This window comes from Apteryx rowi, unplaced genomic scaffold (assembly GCF_003343035.1).
Source record: "Apteryx rowi isolate R43461 unplaced genomic scaffold, aptRow1 scaffold_414, whole genome shotgun sequence".
In the NCBI taxonomy this organism is placed as follows: Eukaryota; Metazoa; Chordata; class Aves; order Apterygiformes; family Apterygidae; genus Apteryx; species Apteryx rowi.
In genome coordinates this window covers 47049-74700 of record NW_020450647.1, presented here as the reverse complement: position 1 = coordinate 74700, position 27652 = coordinate 47049, and the positions used below count along the sequence as shown (strand labels likewise).

The 27652-nt window shown below is 40.5% G+C and overlaps 1 protein-coding gene across 1 annotated transcript; it reads right to left on the bottom strand.

Moving 5' to 3' along the window:
• Positions 1-290: 290 nt before the first annotated feature.
• On the bottom strand, positions 291-27569 carry SMTNL2 (smoothelin like 2). The gene is made up of 9 exons (XM_026075938.1): positions 27171-27569; positions 13206-13293; positions 12245-12484; positions 11467-11520; positions 9902-9977; positions 7984-8154; positions 7287-7404; positions 5786-5937; positions 291-2430 (listed from the first exon to the last, which is right to left on the bottom strand). Exons 1-9 carry the CDS (start codon positions 27567-27569, stop codon positions 2304-2306), a joined length of 1425 nt encoding a protein of 474 aa, XP_025931723.1. The 3' UTR covers positions 291-2303.
• Between the last annotated feature and the right edge of the window lie 83 nt (positions 27570-27652).

Genomic DNA, 27652 nt, shown 5'->3' with positions numbered 1-27652 from the left:
GCCCTCTTCTTGTGTAGCTGTGTTAACCTCTCCATTGCAGATAATTGCTGCTAAGGTTTTGTAAAGACCATTGTAGCTTTCTTTTCAGCCAGCCCAAGTATGATTCTTTGATTTTAAAAAGGACTTTAAAGGCCTTTAGTGTGAGAACTGGAGGAAGAGAACTGTGGCAGCAATAGCTGTCTAGCATGGCAACCTGCAGTGATGAACAGCAATATAACAGGGAGTAGATAATAGCAACAGGCCCTGGCCAGTGAGACATGCACAGACACCCCCCCCTAAGACTTCTGGTATTAGGACCTTAAACTTGCATAGGCATGTGCAGATCTAGGGAGGTGATAGCATTTACCTACTAAAACCTGAGCATGCAAGAAAGTAGCTTTGAGGAATACCAGCTGAGGTTAGCTGATCAGAGGCTGGGGAGAGTGTCATTTCATCCCTCTGTGTTTTTGTTTTTTCTTTTGTTAGTCCTGTTGCCTGATGGCTTCATCTATTTCACTTTTATTTATTTATTTATTTTTGGAAATGTGAGCTTCCCTGGACCAAAGGTAAACCATCTAGCCTCTATTCATGGCAAAATTAGAAAAAAAATGTGTCTACCTGGCCATCCTTACAAATTAATCAAACTGGGAGGTAGATGCAATAGATGTGTTTATTCTTAAGTGGTAAAAAGTCTGCATTTGGTCAGTTATTCACTGATTTAATAGCTGGTCTTTCATCATATCCATTAGTAGTATTACTGATTATTATTAATGACAGTGTTACAAGAAAAGCTGTACTGCTGCTTCTGTACTGGACTTGTATTTTAAGGGGAGTAGCGCCTTTTTACTGCATTTAATTCTTCAAACTTACCTGTCCCCCCCTTTTTTTTTTGAGTGTTAACTGAACACTTTGTCATCTGTAACTTCATTCTAAATGGAAGCTGTACTTCTGAAGTGTTTGACATATATTTTATTATAAATGGTCATCAGTACAGAACCAAAATCATCTTTATAAATACCTACCAAGAGCACAAACAAATGCAGGTAAAAACCATTCTTTAGCATGAGCAGACATCTCTATTTTCTATGAGCCTGTTTTTAGGGAAGAAATTAAGTTTTTTTGTGTGCTTTTTTATTGATTTTTAACATTCACTGTGAAAACAAAGCTCTGTTGATCTAGCAAACAAAAAGCCAGAAAGGGTGAAACATAACCTTTTTGCTTACTGTAAATCTGGAATAATCCCACTGTAGTTAATGGAAATATTCTGGATTTAGCACTAATTTAACTGAAATCAGAAACTAGCCTAAGGCACTTCAGAATTCCCACTTCATTCACACTTTTTGCACCTTGCTTGGCCACTTAACAGACAGCACAAGGACTGAATGAATCATTAAAATGTCATTCCTGTCCCCATTAGAGAGTTGCCCTCCTCCAGCCACTAGGCCAAAGCATGCTGCAGTCCTGCTTCTCTTACAAGTGTTCAGAGGATCCTGTACCTTGTTAACCGCCCCCATTTCCTGTAATCCTAATTCATGCACACAGCCTCACACAGAACAGCCCCAGCTGTTGCTATTCTTCATAAGCAAGAAATGAATCCAGGACTCCAGTAGAGGCCTCAGCTGCTTTCCTGAGTAAAATCACTTTAGATTCAACCACTACAAACACTGCTGTGCAAGATGGTGGTGTCTGGGGCCCCCTCAGTAGGTAAGAGCTGATGTTCTCTTTCTGCTGTAAGAGAACAGTGTAAGTCCTGTTTGTTGGGACACTCGAACTTGTTGAGCTTGTTGCCCTAATGATAGTCAAGCTTACATTTGCTAAATGGAGTTTTTCTTGTCTCAGTATGTCTGTGCTTTCTTTTATGTTACGGTGGACAGAGAAGTGGAAGGAAAGATGCTGTCTTCTGGAGTTGAAGCTGCATTTTAGGAGAGAACAGCTTCATAGCAGTTACCTGTCACTGCATAAAGCTGTCCCCCCCCCCCCAACCTAATGGAGACAGGAGCTGGAATTTAGCTTCCAGTGATCTTACAACACAAGAATATTCAAAAAACAGCCTACTACTAACTAAGCACCAAAATGACAGCATTTACCTTTCCCTACGCTTTTTGTCTTTTTAAAACATGCTTCTTTATTATTGACATACTGTTGTCATCAACACTTTGAGAGACTGCTCAGCAACACTTCAGTCAGCAACACAGCTGAATGTAAGCAGAAGGATAGTAAAAAACTTTAGAACAAAAAATAACACTGCATTCTATTTTTAAAACATCAGTCTTCCCATTAGTATACTGTACTTGACCCTTCTGGCTGGAGAAGTGGCCGTGGTTTCATTCAAAGTGACGTAGATGATTATATAGAGACTGTACATAGGTGAAGACACACATGGGATCTGGCTTGTGGCCCATCACCATCATGTCATCCACTTCTATAAGGCGATCACAGTGAGCCATTTTCCTGTAGTAATAATAAAACATCCATCAAACAAAGAGTTCAAGCTAAGGCRTATAACTACTCCTAAGATTCCTTTGCTGCTCTGATAACAGGCATCACTGAGGCATATAAGAATATCCTGGGGGTTATCCACATCATTTAATTTAGCARTGAAATGGTCAAGCTTAGATAATGTTGGAGATTTTAATTTTTGTGACAATGGAAAACTGGGATCTTATCCAAGGCCTAGTAGGATTTTTTTCACTGCTAGTCACATCCCTGGTGTGTGTAGCATGTAGCGCAGTATCTCATTCCTCTGCCCAAGTTTCAGCGAACAGGGCCATTTGAGTTTGTGAATCTTTTTCCATAACAAAGCATATCATGAGTTTTTCTCATTACACTATAAGAAGGTCAAAAAGAACAGGAAAACATGAGAAGAGCTGGGATGTGCCAGTAATGACCTGTGTGGCTGTGGATTCTTTTTGCTCCCCCCCCCCCCCTTTTTAATATCCCTTTTCCCATGGCTTGAGTGACTTGGACAACAATCTCAGATGTTCATCATGCCGGAGAGCAGAAGCCAGACTGAGATCTGGACCAGCAGAAAAGAGAAGATCTGTTGAGGCCTAGGCCTTCTGTTCTCCCCTATATTTATTTTTATACATAAACTGGGATAGGAAAACACTGGAACTTTCCTTTAAGAGTTGAAGACAGTTTTACTGTAGAGATAAGCTACCTAAAAATATGTCTCTTTCAACTCACTGACAAGTAACTGGAGTAAAAATAATTATACATAAAACTCTGCTTCCCAAATTAATTCCATTGACATGGGTTTGAATAAGAAGAGCCAACTTGAAGAATTTCAGAGCTTTTCTATAATGACAAATGACAAATCCAGCTCTAAGTTTTTACTTAAAAAACAAAAAAAAGAAACGAAAAATTGCTCTGAAAGAACCCTACAGCTTCAGTGTGATGGTACCAGTGTTTGAAGCTGTTTCAGAAGTTTTAGGAAGCTGTAGCCATGTATCCCTGCATCCTGTAATTCATTGAAAAGAGTGTACTGAACCCAGCTACATACCACATGGTGTGTTCTTATTGTTACACAAGTCAAACAATTAAACAGCAAGTATGAGTCATGTTGATATTGGGTCAAAAAGTTAACATTTTGTTCTACTATTAAACAAAATGACTGACCAGTCGAGAAGTTTCCACTTATAATGACTTAAAAAAAAATTCATCTTCATTTAATTCCCTGGTATACTGCATCAAAAAGAATCAGTAGAGTGTGACTCACAGTATTAGCTCTCTCCATTTTACAAAAATGCAGTCATCAGGTTAAGATATTGAGAAGCTCTCAGCCCTGATTTAACTCTATTTACACTGAACACAACCTTCGCATTTGTTAAACCAAACCAATGTACAAATGGAGGTGAACTCTCCCACAAAGCCCACTTCCAAAAGTTAAAACTACTTGCTTGTTTACTTTTTTTTTCCCCCCAGAGAGACTAGGTTTATTTACATGCATCAAATTCAAATCAGGTATCAGGCAGGTGAGATTGTCAAAGAAGCTCTAAGTTGTATGTCCAGTTCCTACTGTCACTAAAAGTTGGATGCCTTGTGCTCTATGAACTCAGATTTCTTTTTTTATGATGGATATTGGCAAATTCATTAAGAATCCTCCATCACTTGAAGAACAAAATGATTGGGGAAAAAAAAAAGTAGGTTTTTTTTTTCTCCTCTGTCCAAACAAAGGTCACGTGGTGATTTCTCAAATTTAGTGCATCAGTGCTAAGGCTGGTTTAAAGTAAATGCTACTAAAATCATCCAATTTAAATGATGTGTTTATGCTGCAGCAATTACAGAATTAAATCGTATAATTACATCAATAGGCTTATCGCCAGCAAATGTTTGTCTACATCGAGAATTGCAAAATAAATGCTTTACATTGTTAGAATGATTGACTTTCCATGAAGTACAGCACTTTTTTTGCCTCTGTCTGATTCTTTATATTAGCTTCTCATATTTACAAGCAATCTTTTATAACCTCTGTGAAGGAGTCGCCTTATAGTGCATCCTAGAGCTTTTGACACTAAGTACACTATGGAACAATAAAGAGACAGCATATAGGATTTTTCAATTGAATACTGCAGACCCGGTTTTTCTCCATTATAACATCTGCTCTCTCATGAGGCTGTGCATGGTCTTGACAGTGCTGACAAGGCCAAAGCTTTGTTCCTGATATTTAATTTCAGGAAGGAAGAGAGGAAACACCATCTGAACTGCACAGTGGCCGGCAACAGAAGAAACACCTGCAGGAGTCCAAGAGACCTTATCTGCTGATCTTTGAAGTTGAGGAACACAGTTAAATCAGTTCTGCCTTTCACAGAAAGTTAGTCAACATTTCACATGGACCAGAGAGGTTCCTGAAGTGTCTAATCAATAGCCTACCAAATACAAACCATTTTGAGATTTCTTATCAGAGTAATGCCAAAAGAATTAATTCAAGTGCTGTATTATAGGGATGCAGAGCCAGCCTCTGCTGCAGGTTGGGGAGTCATTTACATGAGCCTGTACAAGTACAAAGCATTCAAATATATTCACTGAGCTGAACTGAGTTTGTCCTAGCATCACTTACTACAGATTCAAACCTCTGTAATTCTACATCAGCAGAACTTGTTTAATGCCAGCCTATGCATGAGGTTAACTATTGTGATATTGAAGACAGCAAGTCTTGTGGTCTATGTGGTAACTACAGTCACAGGCTGACATTTGAACAGCTTTTGTCTGCAGTGATAATAGCTTGTAGACCTAACAGCTTTCTTCCCAGTTAATAATACTTTGCAGAGCTAACCAAACATCACTGTAAAAACCCCCAAAAGCAGCTGCTTTAGCATCTGATTCTGCATTTCTTGGTCATAGAAAAGCCGGAAGAAATTCAGTTCAAGGAAACTGCTCAATTAAGAAATGCAAAAACACAGAAGTCACACTGAGTATCTACTGGCAACATACAATATGGAAGTAGCAGTTCCATTAGCAATATCGTCTAGTGTATACAGACATGTTCCTGGGGTAAAATGCAGCAGGTGAAAACATTTGGCTGCTAGGAGCACAGAGGTGATAAAGCAGAATTCAGAAAGTTCCTCAAGACTGTGAAAGACCTGAACACTGGATTATATCTGGACTCTAATGAATTATCAGGTGCCTGGTAAAACCACATCTGATTTTAGACTACTGAAGTTCCTGTTCTTTACCTTTTTTGGCATGACACATGTAAGCTTGTGATGTAGGATCTACCARAGGAATGACTAAACCCTTCAGTGATGCCTGGTTTCATGAGACTTGAACTGGAAGCACTTCACAAGAGATCTAATGTGATACTCACTCAGCCATGGTGAAAGCCAGTTCAAAGTTCTGCTTGCGATTAGCTGGGTCAAGCTTATTATAATCAAAAGCTTCAGGAAAAAAAGAATGCACAAGGGCACAGAATGCCATGCCATCATTCCAGCTTGAGGAGAAGTTCTGGAGATCAATGTGCTGCCATGGTGAAAAAATACGCATGTTAATGCAGTACAGGGAACTGGGAAGAGAGCTGCTTTTGCTCACTGCTGTGTTCTGTCCTGCTCTCCCACTAACCAAGTAAGCATACAAAGCACAGGCTTTATGTTTTTCTTCCCCTCTTTGTATATCCATTATTTATATTTTGAGAAGAACTGGCATCCTCAGCAAGGAAAGGCTCTTGCATGAAATGTGCAGTTGCAAAGCAGATACACGTTCAAGGTCCCTGATCCAAAACCTATTGAAAATACTGCAAAGAATCTTATTAACTTCAGTGAACTTTGGAGCAGGCCCATTGTGCCAATTCAGTATCTGTGGAAACTGTGGCCACTGCTTACCCCTATGAAGTATTTGTAATTGAAGAACGGTCTATTTTGTGACAGTGTATAACACTGGATAAAGACCATGATTGCTTGCTTTGCTATTCAGTAAGGCCTAATGCAATTGAATTGAATGCCTGTTTACACACAGATAGGTAGAAATATGGGAAGAATTAGTCCTATTACAAAACCTGACTCTTAGTACTAAAGCTTACTGTCAATTTTGATTGCCTCAGTGAAATGAAACATATTTGGGCTCTTTGTTTCATGCTGCCTTCCCAACATAYAAAATTCAAGCCCTAACCTTTCTAGTAAGTGACGAAAAGTCATTTTCATTAGGTCTGCTTAAGTATATTTTGTTTTAGAGTTCGGCAATAATAATGCATATTTTACAATAACGTTCAAGAATACATATTATGAAAAACTAGAAAAATTATTACTTTCTCCTGGAAATTGCTTTGGAAGTTGCAGCAGCCAGGTAAAATTCATAAAATCTCAACAGCCAAATTCTCCTCTTAGCTGTACTGATACAACCTCATAGGAATGAGCTCACTGAAAACTGAGTGATTCAACCCCCACCATTTAATACAAATTCACTTCTTTAACTCCAGTAGAGCTTGCTTTGGTCTGCTGTGTAACAAAAGGAACATAGTCTCCACATACTGTTAAGATGTTATCCAGGTCTTACCATACATAACAAGAATGCAAAAATCACAGTCTGCAACGAAGAAAAAAAAATGCCTGAGTGTATAGTGAAGTCTGTATCCATATGCACAAAAATGTAGGCTTTCAGCCAACACTAATGCATCGCTTGGATAGGCATACAGAGTCTCATGCAGTGATTCACTGTCTTAAAGTGTTGCTCATATAGCATCATGCAGAACTTCATCTTGGAATGCAGTGAGGAAGGTAACTCACTGTCAAGCATGTTCTACATTCACTTTTTGAGTACACTTTTGGGGTAAATTCTTCTGAAAAACAGAGCTGAAAGTGCTAGCATATCTTCACCTTGTATCCTATGGTTTTTGAGCGACACCAGTCTAACAGAATTTGTTTAATGCTGCTAGCGCTGGCAACCCCAAAACTTTGTGACCTCTTCAGCTTAGCTCTGGATTCTCCTTTTCCTCTGGAAGATTAACACAGAGACCAGATTAAATTACATTTTAGAAAAAACTTAAATGTACTTGTCAACTACATCTATGCAACCTCGCCCAGCCCCATCCTTGTCAAGGTAGTATTTGAGAAACACAGGGCTGAAACTTCAACCTGTTGGTCCTGCAAGAAAAACTCATTTTGATTTCACTAAAGCCAGGATTCCAAGCCCTCTTCTACTTAAATCATACCCTGATCGTGGTGCATAAAAGACAGTGCATGCATTTGGCCCTTAATGAATGACAGCAGAAAGTCACTGTATTTCCAGTCTCCTCTTATAACCATGCAGAAGAAGGCTTTCACAGCACTCTTTCAGGAAAGAGGCATCTGCTTCTTCAGCTAAACAACTCTAAAGCCAGAGTAATCTGTAGCTGTGAATTTCTGGAGCTCAGTCTGTGACATCAGCAGAGCTGTATGTGACCTCATAGCCCCTTAGCTCAAAATCCAAACACTGAAAGAGTCCTCCTACCCTAACTGTCCTCTGCCATCAACAGTTAACAAAGTAGTTTCCCATTACCAAACCCATTCTGGAGATAAGGGAGGGGTGACATACTTTCCACTGTCTTGTTCAAATTTCTCAAAAAGTGCTTTCCTGGCCTGTGTTCCTGAAGTCCGTGGGAGTGTCTGAGATCGCACCAGTTCTCTCCGCCTTTCAACTTGGCGATGTACAGTAGGAGGAGGGGAGCAAGACTTGGGGGTTACATCACAGTAACTGTCAGTGGCACTGCAGAAAAGTAACATGAAAAGTATGCAGTTAAAAAAAMAAACAAACTGCTGTACCCAGGAGTCAGCATAAAGGTCCAACTGTTGGTTACTCTAAACCTCCCAAAACAGTTTCAAGAGGAACTGAATGAGTCAAAAGCAATTTAAGCAAAGCCCAAAGTTTTATTGACAGACAACAGCATTTAAGTACTTAAATGTCTAAGGCACTTTTACAAATGAGATATAGCAGCTCAAGTCACAAAGGCTTTCTAACATGGAGTAGAACAATTATGTACCTTAAAAAAAATAAATAAATAAATTGCAGCCACACAGGAGCACTAAATGCCTTTAAATCATATTTTAAAAATGGAACTTGAATAGTAATTCAGGAACTACTTTTGAAATTTTTACTCACAGTACACAGAATCCTGAGCTCATGTCAGTGTTGTTTCATTGAAAGCAAACTGATAATTTCATCCAGAAGGCAAGGGATTATATTTCATTTGTGCTTATTTGAACCCTAAAGCATTTCACCAACTTTAATGAGGTAAGCCGCACATGGCATTTGGAAGTGCTCCCACCATTACAGAGATGGGAAAACTGAGGCAAAGAACAATGAAATTGAAGTCACACATTTATTTCTGTTACTGCTGGAGGACAGATATCCTGACAGCGAGTTCTCTAGGATGCTCAGTTTATCAGGACTCAAACATCAAAGTGCTGATGTTGGAACTAACTCAGAAGAAATGTAATGCCAAATCTGGGATAATTTTCAAGGCAGATGCAAGCCCAGTTTAGGATATTTAAACTGCCTGTCCTCCCATTTTTCTTGATAGATATTTTGCATGCTCAGGACACCTGAGTATTCCAGTAGTAATTGTGATACTGTATAATCCTATACTAAACAACTGTGACTCTCAATTAATCAAAAATGTTTGGTACTCAGCTTTTTGGAGTAGGGCTGAAAGTATTCAGTATCCTGCAAGGCATTTAGCTACAAGCTAAACTCTAGGCCAGTCAAACTAAGAATGTTTGATAGTAGTCATGTATTGGCTTCCAAAAATAAGCCTAAAATACAAACTTTGATGCAGCTGACTATGTTTTTAAGTGTCTTCAAAGGGCCTGACATGGCCAGTAAAGGACCATTTGGGGACTTATAAAAACCCATCCCATACAGTGGCGTTCTTGGGGGGGATTAGACTAAGGAAGTCAGCAAACTACCAACCAAAAGCAAAGTCTGCTTTTGGTAAAGACAGAGACTAGGGTACATTATGATAGGAAGATATCCTTTTCTCAGAGACTCATTCACCAAGCATTAACTAAATCTATGAAGTATATGAAGGAAAACAGCACCACCCTGCCTGGGTATCTAGGCTCTGCAGGCACCTATTCAGTTTCTGTTAACATGGTGTCTGATCACTTTTGAATCATAACCTTCCCAGCTTCTGTGAGGTACAGACAAGCTGCAGCTCCTCTGCAAACATATAAAGCTCACAACTTGCTCCCCTTAACAATAATTGAGTGCTGGCAGAGTTTCACTGGCTAACACCATAAGTCTGCCTTATTTGATTAGGTCTGCTTTAAGCTGCTCTATGAAAGATTTTTACCTCTTCCCATCACAGCTCCACTTACCCCTTGGGAAGGCTCACAACCTTTAATGAGCTTAAGTTACAGCAGCTGGGACTCACCTTTTCTCTAAGCCAGCAGACCACCTGTCTATTTAGATCGTGAGCACAATGGTCTAACAAAATGTCATGAAAAATGCCTACCTTTCACCAGTTTTGGTTCCACTACTCATCCCATAGCTCGTGGCTGAGACAGATTTAGTGACAGAAGTGGTTTTGTCTGTATAAAAAGCAGGAAGAAAGAAGATACATCAGGTTTGAAACTTCTCTCCCTTTCTCATGTTTTCAATCCTTTTCAGCCACACACTGATTTTTACTCACCGCAGTGAAAAGCTGCAGGCCTCTGTCTAACTTCCAGTATAAGCTAACAAGCTGGGGAGGGATTTTCCCCAGGGGTTCGGTCCCTCTACAAAATTGTTGCACTGCTGCAAGGAGGGTGTAAACAGGCCGTAAAAGACTGTGGGAGAATGCCTTTGATACAACTGTGTTGGAAGAGTCAGATCATTTCAGGCCCTCCTGCAGACCTCTGAGGAGGGCACTCTGGAGATGGTGCCATGGACATTTCAGTGAAAGGAAGAAATGGTGCCACAGGTCAGCTTTCAACAGTCATTCTGGCAGACATAAGTAGTCCTGGGAAAGCTGCCACGATTGAGAGCATAATTTAAATTACCTAATTTCCACCAGAAACCATTTTATTTCTAAAGTTGAACAGACTCTGAAGGTTGCAAAGCTGGCTTAAAACTGTCTTTGCAGCTTCCTCCCTCCACCCCTGAGGCTGCACCTTCTGTGCTTTGTCTCTTAGAGGCCAGCACTGAACCCCAGCTATGCTCTGTAAATGTGGAATAATGGAGTGACTTGCCCAGTTGTAACACTCTAAAGCCAGAACTCTTTGCACAAGGCAGGAACTCATTTATACTAGGCTCCTTCTATAGACAAAGAAGAAAGACTGGCATCTTAGAAACAATGCAATCTAATYGTTGTCCAAATCACCCTCTGGAAGGCTAATCTCTCCCAGTTGCCTTTAGAAGGAATCCAGATCAGCTAGACTTCTAACTAAAAACACCCTGCTATATGCCTGCATATAGGTGTGATCCCCATGAAGAAGTGTGATCACTGTTCTACACCAACTATGTCTCTGCTAAACTGACACTTGAGGCCACAGTCAAATGCTAGTTCATTGTGTGGACAATTAACAGCTTGGTGACATCTATCAGAAGTACTTTTGGATAGAGCTCCACTCATCTATTTAGACTGAAACCAAAAGTCCTTAAGGAATTTTATCCTTTGACACACATATATGAAGGAGACTACTTGCTGCTATTCTGCTCAAATGAAGCTGTGTCAACACCCACAGGGTGGGCCCAATACTTTCCAAATTACATTACCTTGCATTCAGCCATAGTTTTCACTAGGTCAGTTGAAATGTTCACCTCTCAAGCTGTCTGTTCTACCTCACTTTTCTGGCACCTATTGTTTCAACAGCAAAGATTGCTAACAGTACACATGTACACCACTGTGTAAATATGGGTAAGCATCCCTTGCTTTGAACCAACAGAGAATCTGATACAGTGGAAGGAGATGATATGATATGCTGGAAACTGAATCTGCTTAGAAACTGGAACTAGACACTCAGTCTGAATCCCCAGAGATGGAGCACAGAATCCCTTTCAACATGTGCTGAATAAGGAAATGTTGATGGGAACACTCACCTGCAGTGGCAGATGAGCCCATTGTTCTCAATGAACTTGAGTTCCAGGTCTTCACTGAAAAGGAAGAAAAAAGACAAGGTTTTGCTACTTTCTTACCTTTAATAAAAGGTGAAAAAAAGAATCTGCAAATAATCCCTCACTCTCCATCTGGTCTCTCTCTGATCTGTCTCTGTAATTTCTGACCCATATACATATTCTGAGCTATAAATGTCACCATCACTAAGTGTGCATGAAATACAGTTCARAAATTAAAACCTTATTGACTTGAGAAGGAATCAGATGAGATGAGTTTCTTTCTTTTAAACTTAGTTGAGAGAGAAAATAAGATTCTGCAATCACTCTGACTCTTGTGTGTATGTGTCTGTCTGCTGTTGATCATTCCCCCCTCCAAATGACTTTTGAACCTGTTGGCCAACATCAGCCTAACTTCACAAGGGGCCTGAGATCTCAATGCACTAAAAACTCCTGCAAGTTTCATTAAAATAGTTGGCTAGGTTGAAAAGAAATACTTCTTGAGTAATTGTGCTAGAGGATAGGCTGCACTGTACACTCATCTCTATTAGGGAGCAAGAAGTTCTCATAGTATGTGACATTATGGCTTAAAGCTCCACCTAGACATACAGTATTTCAAATCAGAGTGTCTCACTATGGGATATGTAGCCTTAGAAATTAAGTCTCACAGTTCTCACGAGGTCAAAGGACAACCCTTGCCCCCAGCTTCCTGAAGAAGTGCAAGCAGACACAGCATCAGTGAGCAAATGATTTTTGTCTCTCTTACCTGACTGGTTGGAAGTTTTCACTACCGTCTCATTTTTGTTCTTGCTCTGTCCCAGCAGGCCAGCAGACACGTTAGTTGTTCCTGCTGAAGAGATGGTTTCTCCTGAAAATTTCTCTGATATCCTGGTTACTGCAGTAACAGGAAGGTGGGGCATCTGTAAAGCGACTGCAGGGGCATGAGCTTCAGGAGAAGAGTCTGACATGTGAAAAGAGGTCAGTTCATGGGAGACTTTTGCCCGACCTAGTGAATAAAAAGAAAAGGAGAGAGGAGGTAAATTTATTTGCAGATTTTCACAGAGTTACAAAACAATTTCCATGCACAACTTTATTTTACAAGATACTGCAATTACTCTATCTAATTCCTCCTCTGGGACATTATATACCATTTATAGCACACTGCAGAAACTGAAATACAACCCTGGTTGTACAACCCTTGCAGTGGTATACCTGTCCTACACGAATCACAGCTAGTGCATCTTACTCAGATGATTAATCCACTGGCATCTGCATCTGATTAACCTCCCCTGCTGCCCAAATCTCCTATTGTGGATTAGGAGTCAGCATTCTTGTTCTTTTCTTGGTTTTGTGAAATGATGTGTGCCTCAATTTTCTCTAAAACAGAGATAAATCCTTTCCCTACTGAAGGATTAAATTAGATTAGTGATTTGCAAAATGCTTTGAGATGTAAGGCTACAATGGCACACAGAACAACAGGCGTTATCATCACTAATACCCTGAGATAATGTAACAATAATAGGCTTTAATTAATCAAACACTACAGTGCATGCTTAACAGTGAAGTTTAAAAATTAAACTCCTAATTAGGAAACAAAATTAAACAGTACAGTATTCATGCTAAAACCATATCAGATTCTAGTGCTTGCAACATCCAAGGGCTGCTCTGTGCCTGCCAGGATCTGCTATTCTACAAGTAGTGCTACTTCATTCATTTCCCATTCCTACCTGCTGAAGACTGATGCCCATTTTCAATGATGGAAGAACTAAAAACTCTTCTAAACTCAGGTTTGTGGTGGTCATCCAGGTCTACACTCTGTCAGAACAGACAATGGACACAACAGCTAAACTTCAAACAGCAGCAAGAGTTAGGGGAGTATCCAGAGACCCCAGCCAAGAACAGATCTTCCTCATGCTAGTGTTTACAATACAGGATGGGAACAATTCTCTGACCCCAAAAGCCAAACCTGTAAAGTGAGCACTGGCAACGCAGGACTTGTGTCAACCCTCGCATAACGTTCCCACAGGCCCCATGCACTTAGGAGGGCTCTTCCACTTTTGGTAGACAGACCTATCATCATCCTCCACTGTGTTGATGATAAACATAAGACCTTGCACAGTCATGGAGACGAGAAATAAGTGAGCTTTGTAATTCCAGATCTGACCTTCCTAGGTTCTCCCTTTATGTCAGAAAGTCTGACATGTTTGTGTTTTTAATGTTATGTAACTTAAAACAAGGCCATCCACCCTATTCAGGGTACATGGAAGTCCGAGATGCTTTAGTGGACAAAAACTTCCATCTACATGTGGGAAACAACAGGTGAAGGTAGCTGCCATTCATTTAATCATATATTTGGAAACAAAGCCTTGGTTATGCTTGGCAAAACTCCCATTACATTCACAGAGGTGGAATAAGTCCAAAATCATTGCAAATTACATTMGGCTAGACATAAAAATCTCAGCTTTAATGAAGTAAATGGGAAAAGACTTCAACAGGACTAAGATTTTGCTGGAGCACTGGAGGATGCATAGCAGACCTAAGGGGTATCTTTTAGTGAATTGCTTAYGGACATTTTAACAGAAGCACCTGCCCTTCCTACACATATCTAAAGTATTTTTTCTATAGTCAATACTGCTGTTTGTATTCAGATGTTTCTAGGCCATTTTCCACAGAATTACCCCAAACCTATCAAAGGCTGCAGATTGCACATTACCTTACCCACACTAATATGCAGATTCAAGCTAATCAGACTACCTACACATGCAAAATTATACATATGTTTAAGCCGTTGCAGGATCTGGGTATATTGGAGGTACCAAATGCTGAGGGCGTCCATGACCTCAGAAGGCTCAAGGTTGGCATGGTTTTGTGAAAATAGATGCAAGAACAGTAGAGGCCCCATCCTGGAAAGAGAGATGCACCTTGCAAAACTTTACTTGTTGAAGAGCCCCCTTCTCTTGAATTGGATTATTCACATGAATAAACATAACTATATGGCTTAGGTGTTTTCAGGCTACTAAAAAACAATCCATCATCCTTCTGTACAGTTCATATAAAACAAGGTTAAGCTTATTCCATACAAATAACATTCTGTTTCTGATTTTAAGTTGCTCTTCTCAGTTCTGCTGCTCTCAGTTCTAATATTTTTACTTCTATAATATTTTATATCCTTTCAAGTAAAGCATTGAGATAATTTATGAAATAGTCAGTGTTTCACCCTCAATATAAACTGTGGATTCAAGTCCGTAACTTCTCTTAACATTGGGTTATAGAGAGCTTTATGCTTACACATTTATCAGACATCACATAAAATGCTTCTGGTATGCAATTTCTTTCTGTTTGCTGCATAAAAAGTGGCATTTGACACATTCTGATAACATATGGTAAAAGTATTATAGAACATAAATATCATCCCAGAACTTTACATCTGAATTACAACCTGCAACTTCTGTAAGGATAGCTTTTTCTGGAAAAAGCACCATTTTTTCCCCTAATGTTTCCAATTTAATTCCAGGAAAATCAGCCAATTTTTTTGTTTTTGTAATCAACACAGAACTACATGAGTTTTGGCTGCAGGAACTAAAAGAAGAAACTGCTTCATAGTCACATGATTACTTCAATTAAAAAATGTCACTTTCCAGAAACAGATTGTAAAAGCAGTATAGTCAGATTCCTCAAGATGAAGTCCATGAATAAAAGCAGTATAGTCAAATTCCTCAAGATGAAGTCCATGAAAAAGTCTGAATTTATTCTAAATAGCCATTTAACTACTAGATAGCCCCAAAATTGAAAAAAAAAAAGAAAAAAAAAAGTAACATGCCCTTATGTTTACTCAATTCAAACAAAATTAAAAAGAAAAAAAACAGGCAGACAGAAAGACTGAAGGTAGATACTGAAGAAGAATGTATGTTGCAAATAAGTATAAAAAACACAGAACAGGGAAAGGGAAAGGGAAAGGGGCAGTATGTATACATGTGATAACTTAATTTCTCTCTCCATTTGCTTTTCATAAGAAGGAAACATGGAAAAAATGCTGGTTTGATTTTACATATTTATTCCATAACTTCACTGTACATTATTAGAAAAAACTGTTTCTAGGGTGGAAAAATACATCTCATGTAAAATACAGAAACCATATGGTCAACTCGAGATAAACCAACAGAAACCATTTCCCAGCACTTGTCTGCTATTTACATCTGTTTACACTCATCCAAACTTAATTAAGAACACCAGACGATGACTTCCAAGCATTGTAGAGATTTTTAAAAGCATATTTAATTTTGTTAGATGTTGCAGAATGCACAGGATATTTTAATAATATCCATTATTTGGGATATTAGAACTCTTATTATTTCAAGTACAGCTCTTGGCTGCTTTGGTCTGAAGTCCTGTTGAAAATTTATTAACTTGTGTCTGATTACAGTAAGACAGTCTAAGCACAATTTTGTCCTAGAGTGCACAGTTGTGGGCTGAGATACTGATCCTTCTAGATATTTAAGCATCTACCTCCAACTGATTTCAATGGAAGGCAGGTGTACTATGTAGAATTTGAGCTCCACTCCTACACTACTGAAGTCAGGGGAAATTCTTCCCTTAAATATAAGGTTAGGCCCTTTTCAGATCAGTATTGGTACCCAGGCTTTTCAAGATTACAGCATTATTTGGAGAAACCATCAACATGTGGTAAAGCCCCATCAGCCTGACTTATATACTTAATCAAGATGAGGACCTACTGCCTTGTAAACACATTTCTTAGAAAGATATATCACAATAAAACACATAAGGAATTGTGGCAAGACATTGAGATATTCTGAACTGTCTTTAAGGCTCAGCTTGAATTGTATATTTTATTATATTGGCTTGCATATTATTTCTCAACCTGGGGTCAGATTTTTCATGTCAATTTATTCTATGCTAGGTAAGAAAAAGTGGCAGGATCATCTGGATACAATTTTCAAACAAAAGGATGAAAAGTTTAGAAGAGGACTGGAGACTTTCTGAAAGCACAGAAGGTCCAGTTTTTTCAACCTTCAGAAAAGAAGGTGTTTTAAAGTGTCTCAGCCAGGAGATTTCATGTACTTCTGCCTAGTTCCAAAGCTGATGCTCTTCCTAGAGTTATAAATGCATTTAATCACTCTGCTTGGTAAGGGCTCAGAGGTTACAAAATGAGCCAAGACACTCCTTTGTCTGTTTACTATCAAAACGCATAAGAGATGCCTCTTTTAAAAAACAGCATCAGTATGGTGTTGCTTATAGCCCCATTAACAAGAGTGACAATCAGCTTCACTTTGATGCCCCATTAAGGTTCCAGATGCACCTAAGATAGCTGGATTTTAGAATGTCCATTCCACAACTAGGCTAGCCTGCCTTAATATACACTGCAAGTTCTACAAATCCATACTGAAGTTCAGTGTCTCAAGCTGAACAAGGAGAATTYTTTTTGTTTTTCCTTTCTTTTTAAATAAAAACAGAGAAAAGAAACTGTCTTGGGAAGGTTGGGATATTCAGAAGTTCTCACTCTTTTCCACCATCTAAAATTTTCTTAAAAGCAAAAGCACTGCTGTGAACTGTCTAGGCTCTACTGATTTTCCAAGGATCTCTCTCATTTAGATGCTCCATTAAGGGCCTGGTTTTCAGAAGAGYTCACATCCAACAAAGTTGGGCTACTCAGTTTAGTCACAAAAGCAGTGATGAATTATTTTGCAAATCCAGTGTGCAAACTTGTTTTACAACACATCACACAGAAGAAAGAACATCTTTAAAATAATATTGTCTCTCATGATAATCAAAAATAATATTGCTCATTTTTTAGACTGTTATCCCCACAGAAAATGCTTACACACATACACACACACACAGTCTGACTTACTGCTGCTAAACTAAATCTGTTTCATTGTAGCCAGATCTTGTAATCTTAAAAGAATAAAAGTTGTTTTGAAACTTTTACATGCATCAAAGAATTACTCTGCATGAATAAATTTAGTTAGCAGTAGCAGCCAGAATTCACTTGAAGAAAGTTCACCAAACATTAATCATATAAACCATGCAAAATCAGGAGGTCCAGAACTTTTACTGATGTACTTAGCGTAACTGAGGTCCTAGTCAATAATTATTGCCCATACCCAGAACTGAAACAGAACACACAGCTAACACAACTCTGTAGAATGCACCTATAACACACATGGACACAAATTCTTACAGTGTTAAGGACAGACACTTTGTGCAGTGTGCAAAAAAACTCAAAAAAACAAAAAAAAAACCCAAACAGGTAAAGTTAGGCAACATTCTTACTGATCCCTCAATAGCACCAGCATTTCACTCCATGTTGGTGGTTCCGGTAAATAATCAGCAGTGATTTAGATGGGAGCTAACGGTTCTTGGGAGGTAAATTTGCAAATTGGATAGCTTGTCAGCAGTTAGAATTGTTCAGCCATTAATGTTAGCAACTGTGAGTTGAATGAGCCGAATATCAGTGCAGAGTGTGTGGACCTACTTACAAGCTAGGGGAAAAAAAAATAAAAATCAGTATTCATTCCTAGATCTCTCATAATTTTTCCTGTGAGATCCTCAAAAAGTAGTCTGGGCTGAAATTCTGAAACACAGTATCTAATTTTGGGTGCCTGACTTTGCAGATCTCCACCTACAGTGTGGATATCCACACACCTCCATACTTGCAGCTCCCTCTGTCTTCATCTGGGTGTTCAGCATCAACAGGAGTCTGAGCTCAACACGTCAAAAGTTCAGAACAAAAAAAAAAAAAAAAAAAGCATTCTTGAGGAAAGGCCACTACCGTGAATGGACCTTAAATCCCTCTGAGCCTTGTTTTCACTGTGTTTAAAATAGGGACTGAGAGCACTCCTATGTCTCCCAGTCCTTATGGCAAAGACCAGTCCACTTGAGGAAGGATGCAGTATTACAGTGAAAGCAAAGATAGCAAGGAAGCAAAACAGTCCAATAAGGTGGTCATTGCAAAGATCATGTGTCATCTTACAGAGTGAACTGACTTCCTAATGCAGTGACAGGTGCTGCATAACTTTACTTTATGCCCACCTAATGACCACATTTTGGCTAACAGTGCTGTAGAAGAAATTGATGCCAGGCTTGAGGACGGGAAAGACTGTTTTGTTTTTAGAACACTAGATGGTCTGGGGTCTGGTTCTGCTGTGCACAGTGCAACTGAAGTGCTTAAAAAAACGTTTTGTTTGGAGGTGCTGAGCTTCTGACAATTTGGCACTTTGCCCCATTTCTACAATGTGCGTAACTACTGCTTTTGTCAATGCTGGCTATGTAGATTGTAAATAGCAGAGGTACAAGTACATATATCTGTACTTAGTAATGTGAAGTACTGATTCACACAACCCATGTAACAACAAGAAGATGAGGAACTGGATAAGCTGAAGGAGGGAAAGTTAACACTAATGAGTTGCATTCCTCACTCAGGCTTGCTGTTAGAACTAATCTTTCTGTAGCTCAGATATGGCTGTGTAAAGTACAGTGATAATACTTTCCACAGCTGTAGGGCTGCTTCACCTCAAATAAATAAGACCTTTGAGATCCTCAGCTGGAAACTGCTTCAACAGGCAAATATATAATCCAGTAGTGAAAACTCTACGCAGTCAGAAAAATCAGGCACCAGATCACGAAATTAGACAGAAAAGAAATACAAACTTTTTTTTTTCTTTTTTCCTTCTGAACTGCTAAGGTGCACTTCCGCTATGTCTTCAAGATTTTGCCTGCAACAAGGTCAAATTGCAAAAGAATGAGAGACATATGGGATTCTCACCTAAATCCATGTCTTCAAAAGCCTTCCATAAAAGCAGCAATTATCAAAAGAGTCATGGTAAAATCATTGGATCTGGAGGTGCTGTTTATCTGACTGTGTGAGAGGCACCTCCCTCTCTTGTTACACATGCTGGATGAAATCAGTCCTTCTCTTACATTTAAACTACCAGTGACTTCTGCAAGGCAAGATTTGACCCTCTGTGCCTTGCATATAAAGAGATCACTCATACATCAGAAACGGGGAAAGATGAGATGTGTGGGGAAAGGCAAACAAGGCTGCCAGGCTGCCAAATACGAGCAAGAAGTGCACCACAATTAGTCCTTCTTAATTCTTCTACTAGAGCAGAAAGCCATAGTCTGTTAGGTAACCCAAGTATTCTCTATCAGTAAGTAACCCTGCAGTGTAAAGAAAAAGCTTTGAAAACTATGAACATATGAGGAAATCTTTTGTGCATGGAATAATCTCTGAAGAAAAATGGTAGAAGCACTTTTCACAGAACCTTTTTTGCAGCTAGGCTGGATAAAAATGGACAGTAAGGAACAATTCTACCTTGGCAGCTTCAGCAGGTGCCTTCAGCTACGCCGCAGTCAATTTAAAAAAATCTGCATCTAAATGAGGATCGAGGCAACCTTGAAACTCCACCATTCCAAGACAACATTTGCAGGAAATGCACTCCTTTCTCCTAAGACTATAATAAGAAGGAAATGGAATTATCCAGACTTTCTTTACCAAATTAAGAGTTAAGATGGTTTCGTAGTTTGTAATGTCAGGTACTACTGGATCACCTAATCTGCCTGCCTGTACATCCCAGGTCATTATGTATCATGCAGTTACTCCTGGGCTGTCTAACTGTCGGGTGCCATCAAGACACAATGGGAGCTAAGATTTGTTTAGATCTTCCCCGGTGGTCCTAGGCCGGTAGTCATCTCTCTGCTGCTCTGACCACAGTGGGCAGGTTCTCTGCCGCTGTCCTTCCTGCAGTCTGTCAACATTGTACAGCTGTACAAAAGCTGTGAGTGTAAGTCACCCCAACTTTCTGCCAATGTAAGAAAATAATCCCGACACTGCAGTTAGAAATGGCAAATAACAGGACATATACTCCAGGAAATATGAACCATGGAAATCACCATTTTACATGTATACTGTTGAAACAGATCTCTCTGAACCTGCATTTACAATGTCCCAAGAGGAAAGACTTTTTCCACCTATTACCAACATTTGTTAGGCAATGCAAACCCCTGCAACGCTGGACAATACATTATCAGGAATCAAATGCATTTGAAAGAAGACAGTTAATTTTTTTTAAGATGTCCAGATAATTGATGGAAGGCACATCTCTAAATCTCTGATGGGGATTTCAGTATCTCAGCCTTTGTTATTTAGGCAGCTATGCTGACAGTCAAGGAAATCCTTATACAATATGCTATAGGTTAATTTTGTGCGCTTAATGCCTGTTTAGCTTCCTTTTGTGGCATTATATTGTTCTGTGAAAGGCATTTTCTAGTTACTATAATTGCACTGAGGAGTAATATTTTCCAGCAGTTACTTAAAACTGATAATATAATGTCATGCTAAGATGGTGTTAACAGTAATTAAGGCAAAGTTTATTGGTACCTTTTGTTACAGATGGGGCAAAACTGCAATTGCAAATCTAAGTAACTTTAAGAAGATGGTGCAGGCTGGACTTTAATGCCTAGTCCTGAGCTAAGTATTGAATTTCAGCTCTTCATATACACGGAGGGCCCCAGTTTTCCCATTACAGTTTGGACATGGCTGAGACTGATCAGGTCTGCAAGAGGTCAGAGAGACATGGTAATTTTGGGGGAGGAAAAGTGACCATTCAAATAGCATCACTTCATGCTGATTTTTTAAAAACATTTGAATGCAGCTCTGATTCAACTTTGTTTACAGGTGAAACATAATCCAGCAACACCTAGAAGCTCACCCAAAATCAGGGTATTTCTGTACAAGGCAATGTACATAACGACAGTGGGCAGACAGATCAGCCCTTGCCAAAGAAAGACTGCAGCGTGAAAAGAAAGAGGAACAGAGGCACAGAAAAGTGTTGTGGCTTACCCCCTCCCCAGCGCTAGCAACAGCAACAAGACCTGCTGACTCCTAAGTCAATGTATTCCTGCTGCTGATCTCCCATGTCATGAGGGTGCTGTTCTAAGCTAGCCTAAGCCTCAAAATGCCTATTTGATCAAGAAGCTAGATGTCCAATGTACCATCAAAGCATGGGGCATAGGAGGAGAATGCTGACAGCTCTGCTCAACTCACATACCTGATTTTGCCTGCTCATACTTATTGGAGAAAAATTCTCAGGGATGATGAAAAGAAATCTATGCATAGGAAAACAGATTCAAACAGCCTCCATTACCAGAACAGCAGCACATGCAAACTTAGAAAAATAGAGTCTACTGGGTTTTGGTAAGTGATACTTGGATTTATTTCCTGCAGAGATAAAAATACAGTTGCTGTTTTTGACTTCACCACACAGGATTATCTGTGTACTGAATGAAATACAATCTCTACAGTCTTACCACAGTAAGTGGTCCAAGCATGCAGCTTCTGTAAACTTACTTCACAGTATACCCTCCTCTACTGGGAGAGGCTACACTTTCACCTTGCCCTTATTTTCTGAATATGGCTTAAACTGACTCACAACAGAAGATGCTCTGTAAATTAGCATGGTTCTGACTGCAGACTAGTAGGCAAGGCTGACTGATAGACTAATGGGCTGGGGGTATTTTTGGAAAGCAAAAGTTTCTAATCACATTTCCAACAATGTTCAGCCCCAGTCAGTTCATAAGAACCATGAATTCTCATCACGGACAATAATGAGTTAATCTGCTTCCCCCATTGAAAAGGCAGCAAAAAATAGATGCAACTCTTTCTAAACTCTTCTTTTTACACTCGGTAACTTTTCAAAACTTCCCCCAACCTTTGACATGTTACAGAGCTGCATTCTGATTTTACTCTATAGCTTACTCAGCTTCTCACATTTCATGGCAGAAGAAGAAAAAGAAAGGAGAAGAAAAAAGACAAAAACTCAGTAAAGGACAATCTAGGCTTTTTTTTTTTTTTTAAATAACTCCCCAGTTTCGACTCCCCAGTTTCCATAGCAAGCACTCTTCAACATCTTTTTAATTAAATGCTATTTTCCCCAGTTTTGAGGAAAAATTGCCAGCAGTCTCCTATCATGCACTAGCAAAAACTTCAATCTCTAGATAGCAGCAGCAAGAGTTGAGCCAAAATGCGGACATTACAGACATGATCATAATCAAAGAATAAGGCCAGGATACCATGTCGAATCTCAAACTTCCCAAACTTTAGAACTGCTACAGAAGTAAACCCTAGGCTGACGGTGTTTACAGCTTCCTCAGAGCTCACAGCAAGAAAAAAATGGGGAGGCTACGGGAGCAGGCTCTTGTATTCATGGAAATGCTGACTAATCCTTGCTAACTCACCATGACAAGTGCAGCTTACTAGCCTCATTTAGAAAGGTTAGAGCAACTCTCTGGGCACAGGTAGGTCAAGTCCAGGACAGAAACATTTTGGTCAGAATCTTGAGCTATATAAAACAGCCTCTGGGAAGAAAGGGTAGACAGGACTCTTCATATGAAGGTTATTTCGACAGCCAAACATTAGACATTGCAGTCAAAGCAGTGCATTTGTGCACAACTGTGAGTTGAGTACAGACAAACACCCCCTATGTATGGATTAAGGAGAGGTACAGTTATCTGAGGTAGAATCTGCTCTTGTGCACAGCAACGCTAAGGATTCTCTTCCCGCAATCAGGAAAATTAAAGCAAAAACATACAAAGCCCCCTTTCTCCATCCTTAAAGCAAAGTGATCCAAATCCAGCCTGATAAAAATTTCAGCCGCTATGTATACAGGATTTTTGATCATCAGTGTTTTAACCCTACATGGGGTTGTCAACTCAGCAACTTAAGATCCTTAAATGATCAGGACTCATGTTTAAGTGACAATTCCCCTACTGCCTTCAACAGTCAAAATTATCTGGAACTGGAAGGAACTGAATTTCATAGGTACTTCCTCCATACCGCAGACCTGACTGGAACAATGAAACACTAAGCATCAGGAGGAAGAGGGGAGACATCTCTGACTCACAGAGACCTGTCCCCTACACTGAGAAATACATCTGATGCATCTTGTATCAGATAAAAAAATGATGGAACAGATCTAGCATTTAAACAGCTAAAATGCTATTCTCAGGTGTTTTGCCAAAATAAAACACCACGGGACGAGAGAATTGCACAATTCTTTCAGAAGAAACAACTGTAAATGGGGGGGGGGGGGAAAAAGGCAGCTCCTCCCCCCCACCTTCTGCCTGGGCAACGTTACTGGAGAATGGAACACTAATGCATTGAGACATCATACAATATACAGGAGAACCAGTTGGTACTACTTGCCAAGTAATGTTGCTTCTATCATGGTTTTTAGACTATGATCTTTTCGTCCCAATCATATTTACATATAGAACCTATTACAGTGGGGGTTCTAGTCTCACAGAAGACCACCTCATTGGCCCAAATATCATTTGCTACATATAGGTCTTATTATTAAAAAGATGTAAACATCCTGAAAATACAAAAAATGACTTCTAGTTTGCAGAAWGACTGACTCTCACAATCTTGATCAAGTCATGTTGTTCCAGTTCCAGGAATCATTTTACATTAGCCAGTAATTTCACACCAGCTCCTAGCCCCAGTGTTTATGGACAAAAAAAACAYATACCACAAGTACTGCATAAAGGTTCAAAAAAGAAAAAACAAACAAAAAACAGAAGGCAAACCCCAATCCTAATTTTTTTTTAATATCATAACTTTTAAACCAGTCCCAGGGGTTCTGAGGCACGAGTTTGTATATTTGGTGCTGTCAGGGCCGGATCTGGACATCCCCTTCCTACTCTGCAGTCCTAATCCAAAGATATTGAAATGTTCCATAGAGCTAATTTCTAAAGTCTTTTAAACACACCTTTTGTTTCCTTTTATATAGTTACGGAAGGTCTAGCCCTCAATTACTTTATAAAATTCACAGTTTTCAGAAGGATTTACCTGGTTGAAGACTAAGTCAAAGAATAACCAAATAGTTCCAAATCTAGCTGTAGCAACTGAACAAGTGGATTTACTAGTCTTGTGAATGCAAAAAGCAAGTCATCTTTTATTATTAATATCTCAAATCTACCAGATTTCCAACATGGAGCAGGAAAAATGAGCAATTTTCCCTTTAAGATTCTTTAGAAGAGTGCCACAACTAAGATTGCCCAGTGTAACAACATGGGCTCCAGATTATTTCAGTGAAAGGTACTACCGCCTACCATGTGGTATTAAAGCTAACAAACTCCATTACCTTCCAAATTACCCAGTTTTGCAGGAGTCAGTGACACTGAAACTTCCCCATAAAAAGCTATTAAATAAGCCCTTTTTGCTATTCGGCCTTCCCCAACACCTGGGGAACCCTATTCAGGGGAACACAGACAGCACAAACCCTTTGCAACACTACACTGATGCCACTGTGTCTTGTGCAGGAAATTGGGACAAACAAAAGGTGATCCTGCCAAAACAATCCCCTCGCTAGATTGAGCTACCAGGACCAAAGGCAGCTGATTCCACTTAAAGCAGCACTTAAGACTGTTGTWTAACAGATTTTAAGGACAGCACAGCGGGGATTGCCCAAAGATTAGGAGAACTAAAAGGAGGTTCATGTCTTTACTTCTGATCTATGCTAGAAACTCCTTCATTTTACTTTTTACAAAGAAATTGCCTTGAAAAATAATCTAGCAATATTACAAAATCATGTTTCACATACTGAAGATGCTCAGAATCTCCAGTATCCAATCTGCAATCTGAGAAAGGAACTATTAACTCTTATCCAAACATTTTGCTAGAAATGTTGAAAGACACAGAAGCCAGGCCTTTGGTGGTATAAACACTGCATTGACCATACAGTAAAAGGAACTCAACTAATAAACGTTTTCAGGAGCAAAAGAGCACATCTTSTTTGCTGTTATTTCCAGAACAGTATTATTTCCTCCTTGTATCTCACTTATAGAAGTGTTTACTAAAGCTAGAAGTGCCACCAGTTTTATGACAGCCACTCATTCACCTGGAAACATACACAGTACCATTTATGGTTCTCTGTTTAAAGTGCTTCGGTCATATAAGCAGAAATTGCAGGCAACTGAGGGAACACTTTTTTCAACAGAGAATCTGGGTGACCAGCACACAGGTTTAGGCTCTTGCTTTAGCCGTTTGAGCATAGCCACATCACAGCCTTACCCACACAACCATGTTTTCACTGCATGCATTCAGTGTGTAGCCGGGAGCATCCCCCATGATTCTGAGTACTAAGATTCCTTCCCGGTCAGCTATGCTAACTCTGAATTTGTCCAGCCCTCCAGGGGAAAATTGTTGGGAGGGCAGTGTAGAACTATCAGTACATCAGTGATCTTCCCTGAACCCTCAAAGCAAAGTGGGAAGGTTCCAACCCAAACAAAAGCACAATCTGAGCTTTAACCCAGACAAAAACCTAGAGCTGCATATAGCCATAACTCTTATGCAAGACTGATCACAGAATGCAGAGTACACAATACACCTAGGCAGCAGTGATGGATCAGGTGAGATGGTGTGGGAGATCACATCCCCTTGTCCCTCCTCTGTCACTCAGTTCACTTTTGCTCCTTGCAGTGCAAACAAGCACAGATGGCTCCACAGGGCAAAAAAGAAGGGAACTGAAACATGTGCATGCTGCTCAGCTTTGTCCTTTGAGGGAAAAGGCAGAAGTTGCCATAACTGTGTTGGAACACTTGCCAGCTATGGCAAGCTGTATGTCCCATTCTTCAGTCAGTGAGGAGGAAAAGGGCTGGAATACAATACAGACTCTCTGCTCATTCCCAGCAATTTAACTTTGAATTAATTTCATTTCCAAGATTGTATTTTCCATCCCCAAAGCCTGGACAGCCCATATGGCAGGTTTTCATGCTCCAACAGCCTTAAAGGTCCCATGCAAAACCTTGCTTAATCAAGTTTATATGAAATAGGTTGTGATCTGTAAAAGACAAGTCTCTAACATTATAGTGTTTTATGTGGCTGAATAACTGTGCACTGTCTAGCTGCCTCCTCTTGGTGTTAAGGAGCATACCCAAACTCTCAGCTCTTTCCAGAGAGCCAAACATCTAGGAAAAGCATTACACAAAAAGTTTCAGTGTCAGCTGAGCTTCCCACTAGCTGGGTTTTCCACGAACCAGGTTATAAGGCTCCACAGTGCTGTAGAAGCAGTTTTATCACTGGGAGGAATGTGTGTCCATTCCTGCTAGTTTAGGTCATAGAGACCATGACAGTTTGTGTGGAGCTCAGTTCTCGGACCAGCTGCAGCAGTGCAGTTTAGGGGCTGCGCAGCAAAACTCTCGCTGCAGGATGCTAAGTCACCATCTCAGGGAAGCGTGTTACCACCTGCTATATACTATGCTGTACTCTTTTGTTCATGTGCCAACTGGCAAACAGCACTGCTGCCACACAAATCCCCCCAAATCCAGTCCAGAAGTGATCCATATATACTCACATACACACATACATAGATAGCTGAGACTGTCCCAACTTCTTTTCTTACTTCTCACCACACTGAACTGACAGGTTGCTGCAGTTCTAACCAAGATCCCAGTCTGACCAAGCAGGCCACGATCAGGACTTCTCTAGGTATCAGGGACAAGACCATCCGTCAGAGCAGCTACCAAAATCCCAGTGACCCTCTGCTGCACAAGAAAAGCCCAATGTCCTGAAACACTCCCCAGGGCCAGTGCAGAGCCCAACGACAGCACCCGCTCACACCCAAGTGCTTGCACACCCTGCAGCCCTTGCCGCCACAACCACGGACAGCACTTACCTGACTCCGGCCAGTCACCGCTAGCTTGGCGTGGCTGGAGAACCTGCTGCTGGCCGGCCCCGGCGAGCCAGGCCCCGCGGCCGGGGGGCTCCCCACCGCCTCCGCCGCCCACTCCTGCGGCAGCCCCGCCGACCGGCCGAGGGCCTCCACCTGCCGGGCCAGGCGCTCCAGCTGCGCCCGCAGGCGCCGGTTCTCCTCCTGCAGCTCGGAGACGGTGCGCGCCAGCGGGCTGGCGAGGCGCAGCACCTCCTCCACCTGCCGGCCCACCCCTTGCTTGAACACCTGGATGTCCACGTGGATTTCCCTGACGGCGCCGCGCAGCGTGTCCTCGTAGCGCCCCAGAGCCTCGCACACGCTCTGCGCATCGCGGCTGTTCAGATCCGCGATCTCACCGGCCATGGTGTCCGCGCCCCGCAGGCCGGGCGGCACGGCAGCCGCCGGCGGCAAACGCCCGGCCAGCTCCGCGCCTCTCCCGCCGGCGG

What these genes read in the sequence shown, in the direction of transcription:
- SMTNL2 (XM_026075938.1), bottom strand. Translation starts at nt 27,569, where the DNA reads ATGGCCGGTGAGATCGCGGATCTGAACAGCCGCGATGCGCAGAGCGTG. An exon ending in CGGTGACTGGCCGGAGTCAG is followed by an intron (nt 13,294 to 27,170) that starts GTAAGTGCTGTC and finishes CTGTTCTGACAG; the next exon opens with AGTGTAGACCTGGATGACCA. An exon ending in GGGCTCATCTGCCACTGCAG is followed by an intron (nt 9,978 to 11,466) that starts GTGAGTGTTCCC and finishes CTTTTTATACAG; the next exon opens with ACAAAACCACTTCTGTCACT.